This window comes from Lagenorhynchus albirostris, chromosome 1 (assembly GCF_949774975.1).
Source record: "Lagenorhynchus albirostris chromosome 1, mLagAlb1.1, whole genome shotgun sequence".
Taxonomy (NCBI): Eukaryota; Metazoa; Chordata; class Mammalia; order Artiodactyla; family Delphinidae; genus Lagenorhynchus; species Lagenorhynchus albirostris.
Window position 1 is genome coordinate 143431584 of NC_083095.1, and position 18126 is coordinate 143449709.

The 18126-nt window shown below is 49.8% G+C and overlaps 1 protein-coding gene across 2 annotated transcripts in view; it reads left to right on the forward strand.

The window, feature by feature from the left end:
- Positions 1 to 17156, forward strand: part of IGF1R (insulin like growth factor 1 receptor) — a 308185-nt gene extending 291029 nt beyond the window's left edge. For both annotated transcript variants that reach the window (XM_060155809.1, XM_060155813.1), the window contains exons 20-21: positions 1536 to 1670; positions 9884 to 17156. In XM_060155809.1, the coding sequence (XP_060011792.1) occupies positions 1536 to 1670; positions 9884 to 10265 (517 nt within the window). In that variant the 3' untranslated portion in view covers positions 10266 to 17156. The remainder of the gene's footprint in view (positions 1 to 1535; positions 1671 to 9883) is intronic.
- Positions 17157 to 18126: the final 970 nt, after the last annotated feature.

The window sequence follows — 18126 nt, forward strand, 5'->3', positions numbered from 1 at the left end:
GGGCTGGGAGAAACCGCATTTTCAGGTTATTTCTCAGGCCAGGCCTGCCGTCAGTTGGGTACCACATTTCAGAGGTGGAGTTGGGAGCCGTGGCCTCTGAGGCAGAGACCTAGGTGACCGGGCCAATTCAGTCTGCGGAGATCCCCCAGCCCAGGTTGACGGAGGGAGCCCACTGCCCTCGGCTGGGCCTGCGAACACCGCATTTGGGCCTCCAGGCTTTCAACTTTCCTAGGGCTCTCGTGCAATACCAAGACTATTTCTTGGTCACTGAGTTTCAAAAGGATCTTGGGTGGGTCTGTCCTCTGAGGGCTAAGATTCTAAATATTTATGTCTGACATCTGCTCTCAGCATCAATTTGTACAAAACGCTTTTGTTCATGGAAAGGAGCTGAAGCATCGAGTAAAACATTCTGATACAAAGTCCGCGGCCCTCCTGGCTCGGCTTGGCCAGGATCCGCAGAGCTCTGGGCGGGAAGCGCCGCCCCAGAATTTTCAGTGCGGCTTTGCCCACACCCCTGGCCTTTGGAAGGTCCAGGAAGCCCCTCGGGTTGGCCAAGCGGCAGGCTTTAATCTGCGGAAATGAACCGAATGGAAAGGCAAATAGACCGTGGAGAATTTGTGAAAGACGCTGATGTATGCTGGGAAGGCACCTTTATTTTGCAGATTACAGCACTGCCTTTTTTAACATCCTCAGTCTGAAATTTCTGTGTATGTGTATACCTATTTCAGTTTGTTTTCCAGGAGTAGGATCTCCTAACCTACAGGCAGAAGCGCATGCGAGGCGGAATCGCTCCCTGCTCCCCTTGCTGACTTGGTTCCTCAGCCACCCCCTTCCCCCCACCTTGGCTAAACTCTGGGCCTAAGGATTCTTCCTAGTGCGCGAGCCCCACCCCAGCCAGTGCTGCCCTTCTCTGTCCCCCACCTGTGAGGCTGAGCCCCTCGTCTCCCCGGACCCTCCTGGACCTGTAAGATCCCCGCTGAGCCTTTCAATACCCCAAGGCCCAGGCCCCCACCCCAGACCAGTGAAATCAGTCGGGGGCCCAGGCATCCTTAAGAGTTAAAAACTCAACCAGGGATTCCTGCGTAGAGAACCACTTAGGTAGAAGTTTCTAAAACGGGGAGCTTGTTGAACAGCTCGCTTGTCCCAGGCTGCATTTAGTCCCAGGGATTTGCACTAAATCAGTCCCAGCCGGGCCTGGGGACCAGCATTCGATTACTGGTAGTATAAAATCACATTAGGGAGACGCTGCCCTGCAGGGTCCTGTCTGGGGCTGGGCCCTGAACCCAGCTTGCCTGGGGCTCCCATTGGAGATCACGTGCTCGCTGGCTGTTCAAGGGCCCTGAACACTCCTTCCCCTCAGCTGGCAGAGCTGTGCCACCAGGGCTGCATTGACTCAACGACACGAGGATGGATGTTCCACACTTAGCCCAGGGCCTGGCTCGCTGCCTGACATGCGCTCAGTCGCCCAAAGGGAGAGGGCTGTGTGGCTCTGTCCACCCCTTTCCGAGCACCTCACGTTTCTTTTCTCCCTGTAGGTCCTTCGGGGTCGTCCTCTGGGAGATCGCCACGCTGGCCGAGCAGCCATACCAGGGCCTGTCCAATGAGCAAGTCCTTCGCTTTGTCATGGAGGGCGGCCTTCTGGACAAGCCGGACAACTGTCCTGACATGCTGTATGTATATGCTGGGTCCCTCTGGCCCCGGCGGGTGCTGGGATGACCAGAGCAGTTAAGAAGAGGGTTTATCCTAATGGAAAGAACCTGTCCCTTTGGGCAAGTGCCTTAATCCTTCCCCATCTTCCTTAATCCTGGGGTTCGGATTTGCAGTTTACATCGTGGTTTCTCAGGCCAAACGTCTTTGTGAAATACTTGACCAAAGCAATCCCTGCTGGTCTGCTCCAGGCGGAGTTTTTTTTAAAAAATGCAGCAACATGACACTGATTACTCTTAAGCCACAGTCCCAGGCTGCTCCCCAGCCATCAGCAGGGCTCCTCCAGGCCTGTGGGGGTGACCTCAGACCTCCTTTTGCAGGCGGTTCCAGGATGCTGCCACCACCTGTGGTCCCCCCATGTTTCTTTCCTGTTAAGTGTTTACAAAAGTCATAAAAGGCCTGTGAGTGGCAGGCTCTCAGCAGCCTCCTCCAGCGGCTGTGCTGACCTAGAGGCGGTCAGGGGGCCTCCCGGCAGGCACAGCCCTGGCATGTAGCTTTCTGTTCCTAAGATCTGTCAGATAATGGGAAACAGTCCGTGATGCCTCGTGGTCCTCCCTGCTCAGTGTTCTTAGGAGAAGCCCCTCTGTCAGTGGAGGTCAGAGCTGCTGCAAGTGTGAGGGTGTGCAGGTGTGAGGATGTGCAGGTGTGCTGTGGTTGGGTCGTCAGGTGCAGACAGGTACAGAAAGCAGTGGACTTCCTTTCGACATGCACGTTAAGGCAGGGCTCAAGATTCTTCTGGATCCCAATAGGTAGAAGGTAGGCTACCACTAATACTTCAAGACCAATGCAGGAATTTTCCAGAAGTGCTTTTCAGGACAGATTTGGCCTCACATTGGAAAGGGCCCCAGAGGAGCTGTTGGGCTGTCTCCATGTCTGTGTGGAAGGCTCTACCCAGATCTGCCACCTACCCGTGCACCAGCCTTGAGTGAGCACTGACTTGGGCAGGGCCCCGTCATGGTGGGGTGATTTACAGATGTGAGTCAGATGCCACGTCGAGTGGGTACCAGGGAAATCGGCCCCAACAACCAAGAAAGCTCTGTTCATTTGGTCTCCCAAGGTTTCCATGGATCAGGAAATGGGAGTGCTGACTCCTCTGCTCAGTCTGATGAGGTTGAGATCAAGATGTCAGCCCGAGCTGCGAACATCTGAGGCTCAGGAGGCTCCCTCTCCCAGGCCCCTGCAGGTTGTTGGCAGGAGTCAGCCCCTTGTGGCTGTAGGACTGCGGTCCCAGGGTCTTGCTAGCTCTCAGCTCCCAGTCCCTGCCACACTTCCCCTCCATTGGCCTTCTCACAACAAAGCAGCTTTCTTTTTTTTTTTTTTTTTTTTTTGCGGTACGCAGGCCTCTCACTGCTGTGGCCTCTCCCGTCGTGGAGCGCAGGCCCAGCGGCCATGGCTCACGGGCCCAGCCGCTCCACAGCATGTGGGATCTTTCCGGACCGGGGCATGAACCCGTGTCCCCTGCATCGGCAGGCGGACTCTCAACCGCTGCACCACCAGGGAAGCCTCCAAAGCAGCTTTCTTCTTCAGGGCCAGCAAGAGAATCTCTCTGCTGCTTTTTGACTTTTTTTTTTTTTTACCTGATTAAGTCACATCCACCCAGGATAATCTCCCTTCTGATTAACTTAGAGTCAATTATTAGAAACCTAAATGGAGGAGTGAAATCTCATCACATTCACAAGTCCCTCCCACTCAGGTGAGGGGATCATACAGGGCGTTTACACCAGGGGTGGGAATCTTGGGGACTGTCTTAGAATCTGACTGCCTTAGCCTGGGAAGCAGAAAACATTGTCCTGTCAATAAACCAAGGTTTTTGGGGTTTTTTTAAAGCATTTTTAGTGTAGCTTCCATGACTGAATCCCTAAGCTCCAGGTAGAGGGCAGGGTGGGGAGTGGGGGTGGAACTTGTTCTCCTGACTCTGACTGTGCTGCTTTTTCAGGGGTACGGCAGCTGGGTATCCTGCTCTTTAACTGCTGCCTCTGAGCATTTGCTCAGCCAAAGCCTGTTCTATCCCAGGGACAGCTTGCATGGAATTAGGAAAGAGGCCAGAGAATGCTGCAGGAAAGGGAACATCTTTGCCTCAGAGTGTGTGTGTATGTGTGAGTGTGAGAGTGTGTGTGAGTGAGAGTGTGTGAGTGTATAAGAGTGTGAGTCTGTGTGTGTGAGTGTGAGAGCGTCTGTGAGAGTGTTGTGAGAATGTGTGTGTGTGTGAGTGCATGAGAGTGTGTGTGAGTGTATGAGTGTGAGTCTGTGTGTGTGAGTGTATGTGTGTGTATGTGTGTATGAGGGTGTGTGTGTGAGTGTATGTGTGCGAGTGTGTGTGGGTGTATGAGTGTGAGTTTGTGTGAGAGTGCGTGTGTGTGTGTGTCGGTGTGTCTGTGAGTGGGTGTATGAGAGAGTGTGAGTCTGTGTGTGTGAGAGTGTGAGTGTGTGTGTGTGTGTGTGTGTGTGTGTGTGTGTGTGTTGGGGGGGTACCCACTGATCATCTGAGCATGGGCCCAGACTAGGAAACATACATGTGTCCTGGACGTGGGGCACAGGATACACCCACGCATGACAGGAAGCTCCACTCCTCAGAGGGCTCTGCATAAGGGGGCAGTGGGCATCCTGGATCCCTCACCAACAGACTCCCTAGTACAGCCTCTTCAGACTTCAGGACCCAAAAATGGAAGAGATGCACATGGCCACTTAGTGCATTTTCTTGCCCCTGGTGGAAACTCTCCCTCTCTCCACCTGTGTCAGCTTTTTTTTATTGCAGTATAACATTACCTGAAACCTAACAGTTTAAGACAACAATAAGCATTTATTATCTCACAGAGTTTCTGGAGGTCAGAGATCCAGGAGCAGCTTAGCTGGCTGGCTCTGGCCGGGGGTCTCCTGAGGTCACAGTCTGGCTGGCAGCCAGGGCTGCAGTCATCTGAAGGCTTGACCAGGGCTGGGATCCACTTCCAAGATGCAGAACTCATGCCACCAGTTGCCACGTGAGGCCTTAGTTCCTCTGTGATGCTGCTTGAGTGTCGTCGTGACATGCAGCTGGCTTCTTCTAGAGCAGGGCTCAGAAAACCTTTTCTCCAAAAGGACAGATAGTAAATATTTTCAGCTCTGTGGGCCCCTACGATCTCAACTGCAGCTACTCAACTCTGCTGTTGTACAAGAGCAGCCAGAGACATCACAGGAACAAGTGTGGCCGTGCTCCAAGAAAACTTTATTTCTGGATACTGAAATTTGAATTTCACATAGCTTTCATTTTGTCACAAAATATTATTCTTCTTTGATTTTTTTTAAACGATTTACAAATATAAAAGCCATCCTTAGCTCATAGGCCTTACAAAATTAGACAGCTGGCCAGATTTGGCCCGCGGGCCTAGAGCTTGCCTTCCCTACCCCAGAGCAATTGCTCCCACAGCAGAGCAGAAGCCACAGTGTTCTTTGTGGCCTGGAAGTCACGCTCCACGGTGTCCACAACCTCATATGGGCTACACGGGCAGCCTTATTTGATGTGAAAGGAGATTATGTGAGGCATGGACACCAGGAAGTGAGGACCACTGGGGTGTCAGAGGCCAGCCACCACACCCTACTGATGACTGCCCCCCTCACAGGTGACTGCCCTCCACTTTGAACGGTGCAGCCACTGTATTCATTGTCAGCCCATTAGAAGAACAGCCTTCCTTCTGAGCAAAAATATAAGTAACAGAGTTTGAGGAGTGATGCCCACTGAATTGGCCTGAGCGTGTCTGGTGCCAGAAGAGAGTCTGACACTAGAAGTGGTGGTGTTTTAGCAAGCGTAGAAACAGTCCAAGAAAGCAGGTGTGAGCTTTGTTCGTGTGGTTTGGGGGTGGTGGGAGGAGAGGTACTGTTTTTGAGCTTTCTCGTTGACTTCAATAAACATTGTCTCTGAGAAATTTGTGGGACTCTTGAACTTGATCTGTACCCAGGTGACTGGAGTTTTAATATTAATTTAATGTGCCTGGGAAGCAACCCCCCTGCCATGGGAAAGGCAGCATACTTCCTGTTCCCAGCCTAGAGTGACAAGGAAATTTACATGGAGAGGTTACTCTGGCATATTAAGTGTATAATTCAGGAGGCATTTCTGCCTCGCCATCTAGAACCCCCTTAGCAAATTTTTTTCCCTTCTAAGAAAAGAACAAAGTGAAAGGAGGCAAGTCAGTTTTATAAGGAGTGTCTGTATTGTCCTTGTGAATTTATTGATGAGCTTAGGTAAGGAAGACATGTTCTGGGAGAGGGGTTCTTTTATTACAAGAAGTGGAAGAATGGACTGTTGTTTCTCTCAGAGGAGAGGAGAGTCACTGAGCCCTCGGGAGTTGCCTAAAAGCCATCGTGGGCCGCCATGTGGGAGAGAGGTCGTGTGCTTCAGTTCCAGAGGTGTGAATGGCACCCATAGGGTAACAGGGGGCGGATATGCAGTGGCTGCTGGTGGACCTCAGCTCAGCATCATTTCCCGGCGATGCCCGGGAGCAGATGAAACTGGCTCTTCCCAAGTAGCCAACAGTCCTGATCCCCTCAATGGAACAGGGTACACAGCTTTGGAGGAAAGGTACCATGGTCCAGGCTGCAGAGTGTCTAGGCCCATGGGTCTCAACCCTGAGATTCAGTGTGAATCGATCAGCAAGTGGCATGAGACAGATTCGGCTTGTGGTTCAATGGTGGATCCGTATTTTAAATTGACAACAAAGCTTGTCCTTAACCTTCTCTTGCACACAGGTCTCCATACTCACACCACCAATGTCCTTGAGCCCCTCTGAGTGAGTGCTGACTGCTCCAGCCCAGAGCTGGGACTGTGGGGAGTGGTCTGCACCCTCAGCAAGTCCGGTGACTGGAAGGACTGGACTCTGATGCTGGGACACGGGCTGGAGCAGAGGTGCGCGCTGAGCATGGACCATGTTCTCTGCGGGTGGGACTTTGACAGTGTGACACATCAAGAGCCTCTGCCAGGGAGGCCTTCAGTGTGCAGTGTTCAGAAAGGAATTTGAACTTTTTAGCCCAGAGAGTCATCAGCTCACGGATGAGTCTGAAAAAACTCAGTAGACTTTGGTGGTTTTGCAGTTTTCAAACATGGTTTTCCCCGTTGCTGATTAAAGCCCCCACGTTGTCGGGAATTCTGGGCCAGTTTTGTGGGAATCCAGTGCTTGCGTGGGATCCAAACAGTCAGGAATGGCACTCATGCCCAGTTAGCCTGCAGTGGGCTCTTCCCTGGTGCACGGGCCCTGCCTTAGATCTCTGCCCCAAAACAGAGTAGCCTGGGGTGAGCGGTCAGGCAGGCCCCTGTCCCACTGCCCCTCCTGGCTGAGAAGTGGTCATAAGACAGTCCTGGCTGTTCAGGGCTGCCAGGAGGGGAGGAACGGGTGCAAATGAGCCCTGCAGGTCCTCTCTGGAATGCGGGCTCTTTGTCGTGAGTCCTCACCTGGACTGAGGCTGTGCCAGCGCTTAGGTGCTGGGCTGCCCTAGGCCGCTTGGCCCGTGCTTGCAGCCTGCCCGCACACAGCAGGGCCGGGGATGGGGAGGGGACAGTGAGCCGGATGAGACCATCACCCGGCCTCTGGGGTCACACCCGGGCAGCAGCTCCGTCTGGTCCTGCCCCTGCCCCAGGTGAAGGCTGCGTGCACGCACGCCTCCGATGCAGGCATTCAGTAAAGGACGACTCCAGCTCCCCGGAGCTGACTAGTTGTAAAAAACATGCTTTTTTAAAGAGGAGTTTTATCAGCTCATAAATCCTTCTAAAGTCTACTGGAAAGTTTTCTTGTGGAGATAGTGTAAACAAGGTCTTGAATCCCACAGAGTAAAAAGACTTCCTTTTATGGGCAGCAGTGGAAGGGCCGTGACTCTGGAATGGTTTAAAAGTGGTGTCACGTGGTTTGTTTGTGCTGATGTCACTCACATGCCTCCCCTGCTGGTGGCACCTTCTCAGCCCCAGGCCAAGGGGCACGGAGCCAGGGCACATCACGTGTCCTTGGCCCTGGCTGTGCTTCTATTCAGGGATAAGTCAGTCGGCCAGAGAGGAAATTGCAGCCGAGCCGTGGAGAGGGATTTCATGTATTTATGGCCCTTTTTTCTTTGCGGGGGGGGGGGGGCGGTTATGGAAGGAGGCTTGTTTGCCATGTGACCCAAGGACAAGCTGCCAGTTTATCTGCAAAGCCCGCACGACACCTGTGACTGTCGGTGGACGGCCAGGAGAGGGAGAGCCTCCAGGCAGGACTGTGGTTTCTCTTGTTTAGGTTGAGAGAAAATTCCTCTTTCTGAGGTCGGTGGCGTTCAAAGTGTAAAAACACCATTCACGAGAACTCCATCCCTGCACCACCCTCACTCGTTTGGGAACCTTGGACAAATTATTTAATCTCTTGGTACTTCCACTTCCTCATCTATAACATGGGGCTATATTATGATACACACCTTCCCAGGCTCGTGAAGAGCAAAGCCATTTACACCCATAACACTACCGAGAGCATTAATTAACTACCGTGTGGTTAGTGCTGTGACCTAGTGTAGGTGATTCAGTTGCGAGGGGAAAGAACTAGTCAGTCTTCATGTTTTGTCTAATTCTTTTTCCGCTAGAGCAGGGGTGACAAGCTTTTTCTGTAAAGGCCCACACGGTAAATATTTCGGGCTTGTAGGCCAAACCATCTCAACTGTTCAAGTCGTAGTTGTGGTTTGAAAGCAGCCATAGATCATATGTAAACAAACAGTGTTTCTGTTCCAATAAAACTTGATTTACAAAAGCAGGCAGCAGGCCTGTCTCCCATTCCCACCCTCCCTCGAGGTCACATCCTCTTCCCTCTGACTTGACCTGACACCGTTTTCCCACATCTTTCAAGGTAGCTGGCGGATCGACATGGGAGTTTTCCTGTCCCCACAGGCTTTCTCTCCTTGGAACTTTCCCTGGGGCCAGACTTAGGCAGTTGCTCTGTCTGTCAAGTGTCAGCCTGACAGAGGCCAGAAGCCAGTTTGGGGTGCTTTGAGCTTCCTAGATGTGGGTAGTTCCATTGGCCATTTTTATTGAAAACTATCTCATTAGCCAGAAGTTTTAAAACAAAACATAGAGTAGAATTTTCTAGCGAGAACAGAAGTGGAAGGGAAGGCACTTTGGTCTTCTTGAAAAAGGACTGCTGGCCAGTCCCTTCTCGGAAACTTCTCCACACTCTGGCCAGCCTGGACCTTTGTTCAGCCACCTCCTTTGTGCGCCAGCGGTCTACTTGGCTGGACCACTCTGCATTCCAGGTTAATAAGAAGCACCTCTCCTCCTGCGGCCATTCTGAGCCTCGTCAGAGCCTGGGCCTTTCCTGGCTGTCCCGGCAGCACCCTGCTTTTCCGGTGCAGCCGCCTGCCCTGGGGGCTCAGGCCCAACGCCGGGTTGCTCCTTGTGGCCACGTGACTCTGAGGGCTTCCCAGGGGCTGCAGCCCAGGTGCCCTCTCTGCCTGCCCCAGGCCTGTGCAGGGACTCTGCCACCAGGCTCTCCCTGCTGGCTTGTTGGCATCTGGCTCAGGGCCCCCCTGGGCCTCTCATTGGGTTCAGGGCAGCCGGGCCCCCAGGCCGGCTCTGCCACCCCAGGGCATGCAGTGAGCAGCCTGAGCCCTGGCGCCAGACATGGGTCGTGCGCCCCTTCTGTCTTGCAGCCATGCTGCCTGGCACTGCCTGTCCTCAGTTCTCTGCCAGCGGTCCCCTGCCACCAGGAGGAAGAGTAGAAATAGCATGGGTGGAACTGAAGGCGAGATCACCGTGGGGAAAGCTGTGATCACTGCTCAGCCTTATGAGTGAGAAACCAGAGGTTTCTTGCATTCTAATTCTGGAAATAATGTTTCATCAGTGGCTGCAAGAGATGCTTCAAATAGAAAGCTGGTTTGTTTTTTATGTAAATAATACCTGTAATAGCAGACTTGTGTGGAACCTGTATTTGTCCTTCTCAGGAAGTGAGAGTTTGGGTTTTGTATTGTGGAGGGTCCTGGGTCTGGATGAAGTGACTGCACTGGTGGACGTTAAGTCAGGAGAAGCTGAAGGCTACTTGCGCCATCAAGATAGAAAGCCAGAGGCCCAGACAGGCAGCAGAACTGCTTTGGCACACTTGCCGTACACATGTAGGTGGGGAAGCCACAGCAAGTAGCCACAGGTCTGCTCGGCCGCGGCCCCCTTCCAGGCTGGGCCCATCTCTGTCTGTCTTCCCCTTAGGTTTGAACTGATGCGCATGTGCTGGCAGTACAACCCCAAGATGAGGCCTTCCTTCCTGGAAATCATCAGCAGCATCAAGGACGAGATGGAGCCCGGCTTCCGGGAGGTCTCCTTCTACTACAGCGAGGAGAACAAGCCACCTGAGCCAGAGGAGCTGGACCTAGAGCCGGAGAACATGGAGAGTGTCCCCTTGGACCCCTCGGCATCCTCGTCCTCCCTGCCACTGCCCGACAGACACTCAGGACACAAGGCCGAGAACGGTCCGGGCCCTGGCGTGCTGGTCCTTCGAGCCAGCTTCGACGAGAGACAGCCTTATGCGCACATGAACGGGGGCCGCAAGAAGGAGCGGGCCTTGCCTCTGCCCCAGTCCTCGACCTGCTGATCCTGGATCCCGATCCGTGCAAACAGTAACGTGCGCACACGGCGGCGGGTGGGGGGGAGAGTTTTAACAATCTATTCACAGCCTCCTGTACCTCAGTGGATCTTCAGAACTGCCATTGCTGCCCACGGGAGACGGCTTCTCTGCAGTAAACACATTTGGGATGTTCCTTTTTTCAATATGCAAGCAGCTTTTTATTTCCCTACCCAAACCCTTAACTGACATGGGCCTTCAAGAACCTTAATGACAACACTTAATAGCAACAGAACACTTGAGAATCAAGTCTCCTCTCTCTCCCTGTCTCTCTCTCCCTCTCTCTCACCTTTCTCTTTCTTTCTGCTTCATGATGGAAACACATTTGCTGCAAGCCCGACGCCCTTTGTATTGGATTGAGGCAACGTCTGTCCCTCCATGGCCCCCCTGAACACACCTGCCGGTCACCATAGGTCTTTATAAAACACGTTGAGACAGGATTTTTTAACCGTATCTTTAACATTTTTAGGGACATACGAAATTTACAAAGGGCCATCGTTCATCCAAGGTTGTTACCATGTTAACGCTGCCAAATTCTGCCAAAACCCCGAACTTTCTCCCTCACCGTCCCCGCACTGTTCTTTTGTTTCCAGAGGCCTGAGCGAGCATGGTAGCTAGTCACTCGTTAAGAGCCACGCTGGTGATGCTCTCCATCCGATCATCCCCTGGTGTTCTTTTCAAGTCTCACATTCACACAGGTCTGATTGCTTTTGACGAGGTTATTATTTGGGGGAACTGGACAGAATGAGACTTCCTCTCAGTGAAGATGGCTTCCCCGCTCCCCCTTCTGCACCCACACCTTCTAGCCCCCAGGAATTCTGGAGGAAACAGGTCCTGTCGGGAGCCTGGAAGACAGGCTTTGAGTAAAGGTCGTCCACGTGCCAGTCTCCTGTCCCCGCCCCAGCTCCCCACCTGGCCCCCAAGAACACAGATGGGAAGGGGTATCCAGGGACTCAGCCCAACTGTTTATGCAAGTTTGCAAGGAAAGAAATTCAAATACCACAACAACAGTACGAAGAAAAGCAGTAAATGGATTCAAGCATTCTAAGCTTTGTTGACATTTTCTCTGTTACTAGGACTTCTTCATGGGTCTTACAGTTCTATGTTAGACCATGAAACATTTGCATACACATCGTCTTTAATGTCACTTTTATAACTTTTTTACGGTTCAGATATTCATCTATACGTCTGTACAGAAAAAAAAAAAAGCTGCTATTTTTTTTGTTCTTTATCTTTGTGGATTTAATCTATGAAAACCTTCAGGTCTACCCTCTTCCCTCTCTGCTCACTCCAAGAAACTTCTTATGCTTTGTACTAGAGTGCGTGACTTTCTTCCTCTTTTCCCAGAAATTGATACTTATATAACATAATTTGCCATGAACTGTTTGATGCCTTTTTATAAATACATACCCCTCCCCACTCCCCCTGCCCCGTTAGTTCTATTCTACCCCATAAGCTCTGTGGGCACGAGGCTGGTGAGGGGAGCAGGTGGAGAGAAGGCGGGCGCCTGCCCTGGACCCTCTCTCCCCAGCCTGCTCTCACAGAGCATTTGAGTCTGTTACAGTGCAAGACATGATACAAACTCAGGTCAGAAAAAAAAGGTTAAATATTTCGCACATCCTTGTTCAGTGTTTATATTCATCATTGTTGAAAAGTCTCACCTTCTCTTTCCCTTGCCTTTGTTTTGGTTGTGACACACATATATCTATTTTTTTAATTCTTGGGTACAACAGCAGTTTTAACTGCAGACACTAGGCATTTGGATTACTATTTTGTTTTTAATGGATATTTAACCCTTCCATCCCATGGAAAACAGCTGCTGAGTCCAGGGGTGCAGCCGAGCGCGCTCCAGTGGGCCCGTCTGCGGCTTCCCCCCACCACCCTCCAGACCGACCTCCCTGTCCTTAGAACTAGGGACTCCCCAGAGACCCCCTGGCACCAGCGGGGAGTAGGGCGCAGGGGCAGTATCCTCGGGGTGCCGGCCAGCCCGCTGCCAGCACGGGAAAGCGCAGGCGCCGCGGGGCCAAATCCCGGCGCTCCCCTCCAGGGGACAGGAGCCCTGGCGCAGGCGCGCTGTTCCTCGGCCAGGAAGCCGCGTCCTCGGGGCCGGGGGGTCTTGTTTTGTTTAGTTTTTAGCACTTCTCACCAGAGTGATGACAGCACAAGAGTTGCTTCTGGGATGGAAATGTTTAAATTATGAGTAAGAACAAAGCTACAACATAATGATTGCTAGTTGTGACTGGAGATTAAACACAAAAAAGAAAGTTTGTAGTGCTTTTTTGCTTGTCAGTAGTTTCAGTCCCACTATTTTCTCTAGTCTCTGTCCCATAGTTTTTCCCTTAAAAAAAAAATGAAAAAAAGAAAAAATTAATTAAGAAGGTATTATATGTAGTTTTCTTTTAATTTATTTTGTGATACCAGTTTCAATCACTGTAGAGAAGCCCCCTTATGAATTTAAATACTGAGAAAAGGGTTTTTGTGTGTGTGTGTGTGTGTGTGTATGTGTGTGTGTGTGTGTGTAAGATGGGACAGTTTTTGGGTTTTTGTTGGTTTTTTTCCCAAACATTTATCTACCTCACTCTTATTTTTTATATGTGTATATATAAAAAGAATACATCTCACATTTCTCAGCACCTGACAATATGCCGTTGATACTGGTAACCTCATCCACACCACAGGCCGTACACACCAGGTGACGCAGGGAGAGGCCAGGCTGTATTCCGGGGTCAAAGCAACACTAGCTCACCTCTCCACTCATTTCGAACAGCTCTCCTTTTTCTGCGACGTCTCATTTTGCGTCGCTTCTGTTGTTCTCCTGACTCAGTATCCCAAGAGGTGGAGAGGGGCCCGGCCCAGTTGTCTTGGAAACCAGCTACTTGGTGCAGATTGGGTGGCGGACAGGGAACAGCAGTGGTTTCCAGGTCTTGAGGACAGGCAGTGCTGGGGCCGGGGTCAGGTGGTGTCTCCTTAGGGCCCCCGTTGTCCCTGTGGCCGTAGGGTGGGTGCTGGGCTTCCGGCTAGGCCGGCTCAGCCCCTCGTGCAGCCGTTTGGGCGCCAAAAGCCGGCTCCGGGTTCCTGACCTGACAGCCAGTCTCACGTGGAATGTACGGAGAAGAGCCCCCTTCTCCTTCTCCGGGCAGTTCTCTCAACCTCACCCTCACCTCCTCCCCAGGGGCAAACAAAGACGTACCAAACCTTCGGGCTGGAAGGGGCCAGCGGTGGGCGCCATGCCCCCGCTGGGGCTGTGCCTCACCCCCTCATCCCGCAGTTCACGGGGTGGACGGCGCACCCCCTCCAGCAGCTGCTCTCACAGGCACTAGCGTTTTTTCTGGGAAACGCAGTGGGCGTCTCCCAAAGTGTGGCGGCTCCTTTACGGTCCCAGGACTGCAGTTACACTCAGGAGCTCTTCCTTCCTGCTAGAGCACCCCTCCTCTTTCCCAAGTCCCCTGGGATCTTAAGGTCATTGAGAAATAATGTTTGATCAGGGTTTCCCGCTTCCACACCATAGGTGACCCCTTGGAATAGTGGCCTCTCCTCTCTTTTGCACATACCTACCGGTTTCCACAACTGGATTTCTACAGATCATTCAGCTGGTTATAAGGGTTTTGTTTAAACTGTCCGAGTTGTTGGTGTCACTTTTTGTTTTATGTAAGTGGTTTTCCTTTTAAGTAGAAAGAAAACACTAACAGTATAGTGCCCATCATAACAAATGCTTCAGAAACACTTAAATAAAAGAAAATTTTGCTTGTGTGATGGTGCAGTCATTTTACTGGACCAAACCACCCACCTTAACTATACCAAGGCATCATCTATCCACAGTTCTAGCCTAATTTTATGCTGATTTTCCCACCTCTTCTTGGTTTCCTCCTTTGTATGCTCCAAATAACTTAAGCTGAGTTGTGGCATTCTCCATGCAGCCTCCTGACAGCAGCTCACACTGCTTGAAGTGACGTGAACCACTGAGGCACATCATTGAACTGATGTGAGCATTAAAACATGATCACACACAGCCCTTCCCTGAGGCAGCAGGAGCTGGTGTATTCTGGAGACGTTGTTGAACTTCAGCTGGGTGAGACCCAGACCACCCCAGGACTCCCTTAGAGGATGTCCTGACTTTTGACACAGTTGGAATGTGCTTCCCCCTTGGAAGATAGAAGACCGTGTTCATGGCCGACACTGGCCTTTCCTTCCAGCCTGTTTCTTATGACTTGGAACAACATTTCAATGATAGAAAAAATGGTTATTGTGGAACTAAATGGCAAAATGCTTGGCATGAAGTGGTGTGTTTCAGTTGGGATAACAGATGTAAGAGCCAAGTATGACGCCAAATTCTAGGCCAGTTTGTTCCACCAAAACCTCTTTCTCAGCAGCCCACCTCTGCTGGCAGGTGGCTGCACGGGATGCAGGCCGCTGTTATGGCAAGGTCACACTTAGATCAGTGAGAAGGCTAGGATGCTTGGTCCAAGGTCCTCAGCTGTCACTGTTGGGTCCTCCAGCCAGACAGTGTCAAAGGCAACTCCTTTTCAAAACACAGGCGCCCTCCAGTTGACAGTAAAGCTCCATGGTATGCCTTGGCCCATTCCAGCAGTCCCAGTAATGCATTTAAGGTTTGGGGTTTGTTCTTTTGTTAATGGTACTTTTGTGTTTGTTGGCTGTCTTTTCATTTCCTGGGCTAAGCAGCATTGGGAGATATGGACCAGAGATCCACTCTTTAAGAACCAGTGATGAAAATCAAACTTTCTTACTCCACTCTGACATAGTTGGTGGTACCAATGAGAACTTCAAGAGAGGATGTTGTTTAGATTGAACCTCTGTTGCCAGAGATGCTGAAGATACAGACCTTGGACAGGCCAGAGGGTTTCGTTTTTGGCCTCCAGCTTAGATGACTAGTTGGTCATTTAGAGAAAAAGCAGATGAACACTCCTTGATGGTGGAATGATAAGGCAGCAGGAAACCATTCTAACAGGGATCATGAATGACGTGGAGAGAGGAAGCACGAGCAGAAGGTACAGGGCTTGGAAGAAGTGTGGGCTGTGCTTGGAACTTGATGGTTTCTGAAGGTGTCAGACCACATCAAGGCTCAACAGTCATCCATGGGCATTTGGTTTCAACAGATAAACCTAACATCCTACTTTGGAAACTGTTACTGCGGAGTTCAGTCAAATTGTTCCAAGAATGCAAACTGCATCTCACCCGTCAGGTGTCAGTTCCGGGGCATGACTTTAGGGTTTTGTTTTTATTTTGTTTCTGCAAGAACATAATGATCACTCATCTGTATGTCCATGTTTGTGTGTGTCCACATCTTTCTGGTAAGCATCGTTGTAATTAGTCACTCATTAGCGTTTTCAATAGGGCTCTTAAGTCCAGTAGATTACGGGTAGTCAGTTGACGAAGATCTGGTTTACAAGAACTAATTAAATGTTTCATTGCATTTTTGTAAGAACATAGAATAATTTTATAAAATGTTTGTAGTTTATAATTGCTGAGAATAATTTAAAGACACTTTTTTTCTCTGTGTGTGCAAATGTGTGTTTGTGATCCATTTTTTTAGGACACCTGTTTACTAGCTAGCTTTACAATATGCCAAAAAAGGATTTTTCCCTGACCCAGGCCGTAGTTCACCCTCTTTCCCCCCATGTTTTGTGCCCTAGTTTATAACAAAGGAATGATGATGATTTAAGAAGTAGTTCTGTATCTTCAGTATCTTGGTCTTCCAGAACCCTCTGGTTGGGCAGGGGATCATCTTTTACTGGTCATTTCCCTTTGGAGTGTAGCTACTTTAACAGACTGAAAGAACCTCACTGGCCAAGGAAAGAGCAGAGGTGTTGCAGCCCAGTGGTGCCATGGCACCTTCGGCACCTGGTTGGGTCGGTTTGGTAGTTGTACTGTTATACAATGCCTTGAGATGGAAGGACTCCATTGCGTAGCTAATGGTTTTCACAGTGAGCACAGCATACAGACTTATCACACAAAAGATGGTAATTCTGGTGCACGCAGGCCATTTGCTTACATGCCTCATATCATGATTAATGCTTTGCAATAACAAGGAAGAGACCCTATTTATTTTTATTTAAGGCAGAACACCGAACATAGATTTTTTTTCAGTACAAAACAAATTCTTTTTAATAAAAACTATACACACACCAGATTTTTTTAAGTTTGACTCCATTTCCTCTAGCTCCCAATGGGTTATTGGCCATGTCAACACAACCCCACAAAATCCCCATCATTGGCAACATTTGGGTGTTTTGCTCTACATGGGAGAAAGATCCAGAAACAATTTGGGTTTTGTTTGCAACTTTTCATTTGGATGTTTGGTGTTGCACAGACACATCCACAGGTGGAGTAGATGCTTGGCAAAAACACCTGTCTGCTTTCTAAGCCAGTGAGGTTGAGGTGAGAGGTTTGCCAGAGTTTGTCTACCTCTGGGACAAAAAAAAAAAAAAAAAAATCAAACCAGAAGGCGCGATGGAATGGATGCATCGCAAATAATGCATTTTCTGAGTTTTCTTGTTTAAATAAAAAAAAAAGTTTTTAAAAAAAAGTAAAAAAAAAAAAAGGTAATAACATGGCCAATTTGTTACATAAAATGACTTTCTGTGTATAAATTATTCCTAAAAAAATTCCTCTGTTTATATAAAAAATCAGTAGATGAAAAAAATTTCAAAAGGTTTTTTTGTATATTCTGTTGTAAGAATTTATTCCTGTTACTGCGATATACTCTGGATTCTTTATGGAAAAAAAAGAAACTGTCTATTTTGAATGGCTGAAGCTAAGGCAACTTTAGTTTCTCTTACTCTGCTTTTTTCTAGTAGTTAAAGTACTACATGGTTTAAGTTAAATAAAAGAATTCCGTATGCATTTTTGGTCTCTGATTTTGCCCCACCCTCCACCCCTTCTGGAAGAATCACCACACTTCTGAGCAGGGAAGCTGAGCTACGTGTGGCATGTGTGTTCACACATATCGCTGGGAGGTGCTCTGCATGAAGGCTTCGCTCTATTTCTGACAGCTGAACCTTCTCGGCATGCAAATTGCTGGTGAACAGGGAAGCTCTTCTGTTTCTCACTCCATTAAATCAGCCAGAAGAACATTTGAATACATAAAATATAGAAATCTGTACTTGATTTTTGAATGATGTGTAGACTTTTCTGCTGACATAAGTCAGGGCAGGTTTGATCTGGGTGACTCTGGGGCAAAGGACTTTCTGCACATTTTCATGTCCTTGTCGGTCACCTCCTCAGAGGGCGCAGGTGAGGCCATAGACACGCACACAGGATGCAGCTCCCTGGCGCTGCTCAGAAATGTTTGTTACTTTCCAGCCAGCGAGCTTGGCCTGCCCCAGGGACTCTACAATCTGGGCATCGTTATCTTTGTCAGGGGAAATGGTTATGGTAGGAAGTGTGAATACATGTTCTAAGGAAACAAGCTGTACATGTTCTAGAATCAAACCTGAGACACATCAGGAAGACAAGCTCATCATTCATTAAACTTTGATCATGGGAAATTATACTCCAGTAATAAAATCAGGCTACTGGACAAAGCGCTAATTAGCAAGGTGTAGGCAGCAGAAGTAAATGAAAGGCCATGCTTACTAAAGACCTGGTGAGTCTCAAATACTTGGACCTAAAAACAAAAAAGAGGGGACTCTCAAGCTTGGCATTGCCCCGGGGTTTTGCTTACCATTGTCACGGAGTGCCTGGCACTCAGGGGACCCTTACTAGATGACCAATGACTAACAGGCTCATTTCTGAGGCTTGGGTGGGTGTCTGGGCTCTAGTGGGGAGGACACAGGAGCCCAGCAGGATTCCCACCTTCCCCGGTGGGTGATGC